The sequence below is a fragment of the Phaethon aethereus genome (genome assembly GCF_964289735.1).
Source record: "Phaethon aethereus genome assembly, chromosome: 1".
In the NCBI taxonomy this organism is placed as follows: Eukaryota; Metazoa; Chordata; class Aves; order Phaethontiformes; family Phaethontidae; genus Phaethon; species Phaethon aethereus.
The window spans coordinates 199,962,116-199,969,026 of NC_138575.1; the positions used below are offsets into that span (position 1 = coordinate 199,962,116).

General features: G+C 40.7%; 1 protein-coding gene across 1 annotated transcript; it reads left to right on the top strand.

The window, feature by feature from the left end:
* Positions 1 to 579: 579 nt before the first annotated feature.
* On the top strand, positions 580 to 1,599 carry GPR12 (G protein-coupled receptor 12; the record flags this gene model as incomplete). Its single annotated transcript, XM_082013245.1, has 1 exon — positions 580 to 1,599. The coding sequence occupies exon 1, from the start codon at positions 595 to 597 to the stop codon at positions 1,597 to 1,599; it is 1,005 nt and encodes a 334-aa protein (XP_081869371.1). The 5' UTR covers positions 580 to 594.
* Between the last annotated feature and the right edge of the window lie 5,312 nt (positions 1,600 to 6,911).

Genomic DNA, 6,911 nt, shown 5'->3' on the forward strand with positions numbered 1-6,911 from the left:
GCCGCCGGGGGCGCGTGGGGTGTCCGCGTCGAGTTTGTAAGTTCTTAGAAGATATCGCTTCCCCCCCACCCCGCCCCGCCACACACACACAGAGCCCGGGCGGGGTTTCCTCACAGGGGGTCGGTGAAGGATATTCCCATCCTGGCCGCTTCCTCCGTGACTAAAAATAATCCTAGTTTGAAATCGTGGCTGCGGAATAAGGGGGTTTACATCGCCCCACAGGCGGCCCCCACCCCAAATTACAGCCCTTTGCGGTGGGGGGGGGGGGGGGTAGCTGTTTCATGGGCTCCCTCCCATGCCTGTGCCCTCTTCCCTATGCAGGTGGAGGGAATTACCACTGGGATCACTCAGCCTCTGTGTGTCGGTCCCTTGGCAGATAAATCTCGGGCAGTCTTAAATATTCCCCCCCCCTTTTGTTTTGAGGGTTTTGTTCTGTTTTGGTTTTTTTATTGTCACATTTATGTAACAAGTGCCTGCCTGCACGTTAGATTGGTGTTGCCGTCTAGGGCGTTGCATGCTCTGGGGGTGCTGCATCCAGTGCTGTGTCTGAACATTAAAAAAAATGTCTTTCCGTTGAAGAAGACAGGGGTTAAAATGAATGAAGATCTGAAGGTTAATTTGAGCTGGCTGCCTCAGGATCATGTAGAAGCCAGCTCTACCGAGAATGCCTCAGCCGCAGGCTCCTCCCTGGTTCCTGTCGTAGACCCAGAGCCAGAGCTTTTGGTAAACCCCTGGGACATTGTCTTGTGTACTTCAGGGACCCTTATCTCCTGCGAAAATGCCATTGTGGTTCTTATCATTTTCCATAATCCCAGTCTTCGTGCCCCCATGTTCCTCCTGATAGGCAGCCTGGCGCTGGCAGATCTCTTAGCGGGCATTGGATTGATCATCAATTTCGTTTTTGCATACCTTCTGCAATCAGAAGCTACGAAACTGGTTACGGTTGGACTGATTGTTGCCTCTTTCTCAGCATCTGTTGCCAGCTTGCTGGCTATTACTGTTGATCGTTACCTTTCCCTGTATTACGCTTTGACTTACAATTCAGAGAGGACTGTCACTTTTACCTATGTCATGCTTATTTTGCTCTGGGGAGCATCTATCTGTATTGGACTGCTGCCTGTAATGGGCTGGAACTGCCTCAGAGATGAATCCACCTGCAGTGTTATCAGACCACTCACTAAAAATAATGCAGCTGTCCTTTCAGTCTCTTTCTTGCTTATGTTTGCCCTCATGCTGCAGCTCTACATTCAAATCTGTAAAATCGTGATGCGCCATGCCCATCAGATTGCCTTGCAACACCATTTCCTGGCCACTTCCCACTATGTGACCACCCGAAAAGGAGTGTCTACTTTGGCCATTATTTTGGGGACTTTTGCTGCTTGCTGGATGCCTTTTACGCTCTATTCTTTAATAGCAGATTACACCTATCCTTCTATATACACCTATGCCACCCTCCTGCCAGCTACCTACAATTCCATCATCAATCCTGTAATATATGCTTTTAGAAACCAGGAGATACAGAAAGCACTTTGGCTCATCTGTTGTGGCTGTATTCCTTCTAACCTGTCTCAGAGAGCAAGATCACCCAGTGATGTCTGATTGGCAGCTAGGAGGATGCTCCTTAACACATCACTTTCCAGACATTCTTGTGATGCTGTCTTTGGTTTAGATGCATTCATTAAATGGTGTGTGATGGGTTCATATAAAAGCCACAGGATGCACTGACCTTTTTGTAAACACAAAACCCCAATGACCAAAATGAATCAAGTGGTTTAAGAGAGATTTTCAAAAATCTTAAATAATCAGTGTTCTTACAGATTTATAATGTTGCTCAGGGTCTTTTTGTTATATTACGCAGATTTTACCATGTTTGCCATGATTTTACATTAAGCTTGCAAATTAAAATTAGATTGAAACAGCATACCTCCTTTGAAATTGTTTATATGATTGAGTTTAGTCATACTGCATGTTACAGTCTGTTGTCAGGGTATTTTTTCCCTCTTTAATTCTTTTTAAAGCAGAAAAAAGAAAACCCAAGTCCTGTTACCCCATTTGTATATCATCAGAATACTCTTCAAAATAATGGCCAATTGTACTGGTTTACATGGTATTTATTGTAATAATCTCAGTGCAACAAATTTGCTCTAAGTGAGGAAGTACTTGTATAGCTTTTTATTTTACATCTTGGCATGAATTACCGTGATAATTGTTTTAAAGGGTTACCTGTTCTCTCCTGCATTCTGGCTGGATGTTAAAACAGAAGGTATGTTTTGCCTTCCTTTTCAAAAGTCAGCCATGTGTTTTCACTTAGATATGGGACATCATTATACTTAACTTTAAAAGGAATTCGGGGGGGTCTTTGAAATTGATGACACAACCTGGGCTCTTTTGGCTATGCATTTGTAACAGAGGCAACACTAAGTTTCTCAGATGAGTTTATCTTTTCAGAAGTGTATGAGAAAATGCCTAATAAAATAACCTACAAATTGCTTGCAACACATATTTAACATCTACATGAAATGGTTCCCTTTAAGTTTGTTATCAAGTCAAAACTATTACCACTTGTTTTCATTGTTCTGCTATATAATTTAAAATACTGAAGTTTATAAATTCTCCGAGCATATCTGGTTCATAATTGTATGCAACCAGAACTGCAATATGAAACAATATTTTCTCCTTTTCTGGCAGTTTCATCCATTACAGATTGTGATTCTTTGCACTGTACGCATGTCAGTTCACTTCATTATAGGATGATAGTTCTGGTCTAAAAAGCAGAGCTTCCTCTTGTGAATGGTTAAATTTCAAACCATTTCTAACCTTTTACTGAAGCCAAATTAGAATGCACTAGAAATAAAACATTGTTTTCTAATTTGAAGACTTGATTGTCAGAGAGAAAATCTTCCTGGCAGATGTCTTTGTGAAACTTGACGTGTACCTTAATGTCAGTGCATGGGAGTTTATAGTACCACTTCCATCAGTGTTGATGGGAGTTCAATGTGTTAATGCCCTGGCATCAGTAGGAGGTTATATTCCCTTGAATGTCAAAGTCTGCATACTGAAGTTGCTTTGGTATCTTCCATTACAATTTTAAAAAACCCCAACAAACTCAAGTGTACAAATAGCAATATTTACAGTTCAATGAAAAAACATACCTGTATAGTTTAGATAGTAGAGACAACTGTGTTGCTGGTCTGGATTTCTCCAAATGGAATCTGTCCTTTTCACATGGACATTTGGATGACTGTAGCTTTTTGTGGCAAAGTTTCTGTGACGTTAAGAATCATACGCTATATTCAAAGCTGAATCTCAAATGTGAATGAGTTGTCTGTAAACAAGGCTCTGTAGAGATTTTTATGAGCAATAATTAATTTTACTTGCAATGCTGGGTTCAAATTCCATTATTTACTTGGTTCAACCTTCGTGATGTTTGGCTCTTACTTTGTAATCTGATTAGTTTAATAATTGCATGGCATAGTCCAACAGAGCTGTGAACTTGCAGCTCCCTTGGCTTCACTGCGATTTACAGATGCTCAGCACAGACTATGGCCCCTGCTCAGTGTAGGATATTGTGTTCTTTATCTACTTCCGAATGCTAATGAAACTCTAATCATTGCATTTTGATATGAATTTTTGTATAAGAAATAATCACTTCATAAATAACCATGCTATGTATGTGTGCAGTTTTGCACGTATGCAAAGTATTGGGAATAAATGGCAGTAAAATTCCTGAGCTGAATAATGTAGAGAGGCCGAATAATGTAGAATGGCACTCTTAAAAGCAAAAAATAGGTTAGTCATGCAGAGTTTACCCTCCCCCTTTTTTTTTCCCCCCATTTGGTCTTCTGTACCAAATTGCTAAAGAGAGTGACGAAGATGAGCAGCTACAGTCGTGACCAAAATTCAGTCATGAGGGCAACTGTTGTTTTGCTTATGCAGACCTGTTCTCATCCTCTTGGATAACCTCACAGGCACAAGTGTTTTTGTCTCCACAACACTGGGGTGGTAGGGAAGGCAGAAAAAAAACAGCACAGAGGGAGATAATGTCGACCCATCTTCTCATGCTGGTTCACCTAGTGTCCTTGTCATCTTCCTCGCTCCACAGGCTGCTCAAATCCGCAGAGGCACTCCAGAGTGCCAGGGGAGCCGACCTTTTCCTTGTGCCAGAGCAGAGAGATTTGTAATTGGAAGCTCCTCTCCTGAGAAGCAGCGCAAGTCAAACAGAGGAAAGAAGGATTAATTATAGAAGTCCCACAAAGCTAGCTCATAGGGATGTGATCTGCCCTCGTTTGAGGAGTAGCGCATGGTTACCTTTCACCACAAACTGATGAGAAGCATGATTATGCCTCCCAAGCCACTGCTATGACCTCCAGTGAGGATGTTGTCTCTTCCAGAAATATGTTCTTAAATTGAGACTGTGCAGCATAGGCCAGAAAATCCTTCTGGAAGTCAATGACATAGGTTTGCCCACAGCTGTCAGACCAAACTTAACATGGTTTGCAGCACTGGATAGATGCTCTGTAACACGCCTGGGAACCATCTCTTTGAGGAAAGGCGGAGCTGTGGGTACAAAGTTGCCTGCCTCACTTGCCCAGAAGAAATGCTTGACACACAGCCACTTTTCTGACCCTGCAGAATTAAGCAATTCTCTGCTTTCATCTCAGAGTTACCGTGTAGACCCTGGTTCTGTATGGCAAGGTGCCAGTATCCATCCAAGATCCCTCTGAAACTGGCAGGAATCCAGCCAGCTTACAGGATTCTGTCATTTTGCTCTTCCATCAAACAACACCTGTGTGTAAGACCAGGGGTGTTGGATTCACCACTTTATGTACAGTGGAGTATCTTTCATATCTCCATCATCATGACAAAAGACTTTTCTCTTAATGAGTAATTTAGTTTAAAGAACTGAAGTTCGTTTTTATTTATTAACATGCTTGACCCAACAGGTTGTGTCTTGATGGGCAAAATTTACTATAGTCAGTTTTTTTCATATATTCATCCTCAAAGCTTGGGAGAGGATTTTTTGGGGGTCTTTTAACCATTTCTCCTAACAATAAGATTTCAGCAATAAGGGGAAACATGTTTTTAACACAAGAGCAATAAAATCCTCCATGTTGTGGGTACTATAAACTGCTGAGTAAACTCAGAGCAATAGAGAGGAAGCAATATATTCTTTAGACAAAAAATAGTAACTTGCATAAGGACTTCAAGTAAGCAGAAGTCTTCCTTTGTTAACCAATTCCTATCGGATTGATCTGGGATATTATTTCTGGTTGGTTTGTGTTACACTTAATCAAATTCCTGAATAGAATTACTCAGCAATAACCTTTTACCTTAGTTCTTGGACCCTGAATGTGTGCTATTTGCAAGAGAGAATTATGTATTGCAGTGGGGATTTTTATTCTTTTCATTGTTTGGCATTTAGTTGTACAGCATTCGGTGGATAAATTCATTGCGTTCAGGATTTGTGATGGTAACTTAATACTGCAAATACTCTTCACCAAACAAAAACTGAGAACACCTGAATTTGTCATGCCCATCAAGATGGATATGATAAATGGTGCTAGCCCGTTCTGAAGACAGCTTGTCTTTTAAAAGAACAAGATTACTGTATCATTGAAGAAAACCCTTACCAATACCCAGGGTATTTGGAAGCAAGCTGAAAGGCCTGCTATTGCTGCTGTATCTTCCTACCATGGACACTCAGTGACATAAGCAGCTGCATCCATCCTTCATGTTCAGGGACCAGCCTTGAGACATCTTGGAGTCACTAAAACCCATTTACAGACAGCAGTGAACTTTGGCTTAGACCAGCAGCCGTTCTGTCCCCAAAGAGTTATTTGTCTGATGCTTCATTTTCTTAGGGGCTGTTTAGCTTTTAAAAATAAGATACTTGTGGATTCATTTCTCAAAAGTGATGAGCAACCTGCAATGTGACTGGAAGTTGGGATAAAAGAGCATTTCTACAAATCAAGCCTCTGAAACATAACTACACACTCATTACTTTTAAAAAAATGTGGTTCTGTAACATTCAGAACCATATTTTCAAAATGTTGGCCTTTTATGGAGAGAAAGTATGTATGGTCTGCTTTTTTGTATGTACAATAAATAAAGAAAAATAATAGTTGGACAGAGTGGTTGCTATTTAAAAAAAACACCACTTTATCTGAGATACTGAATGGTTCTTAGTCCTTGAAACAGAAACCAACTCTGGCAGCTTTCTAGAAAATTCTGCATACCCACAAGTTGGTGTAAAAGCTTTGTATCAAAAGTAGGAGGACTAGCATGGTTGCCAGTGCAAAATAATTTGATGTAATAGCTCTGTTGTGAGTGGGGAGTAAGAACAGTATACCTGCACACCAGCTGTAGACAGATCAAGTCCTAGGTGTATAGGAATAAGCACCAGAAAAAGGTGAACAGCATTTCTTTAAATCGTACTGCTGCAAGAAGACAGTATCACATAGACTCTCACTGGATACGGATCCTATGTTGTAAGAACTCAAGAATATTTTAAAGTACTACTGGCAAACTATTTAGGAAGAGGTACCGTGGTGGTGTACTTTTTGAGGGGGATCAAGAATGGAGCTAGGTCTATGAAAGAAGTAATTAAGGATGATGTTAAATATCTCACGTAGACTCATCACATCTCCTTGGGAGAAGGTCTGAGAATCATTTTAAAGTTTTACTTGGCTGCCCTTTGGAGCAGCCGATTCTAGAACAAGAGGTTGTTCCAAATGCAGTAATGCAGTAAATAATGTGTTCTTTACATATTTACCAGAAGGAACAAATAGCTATTTGCAGTCAGAATTGTTGTTTGCAACTAGACAAGTTTTTAATAATACCATAGGAAGCCACTTTACAAAACCAGTTTGATAACTTCAGTGGTAAACTTAGAAAAACAACATTTTCACACA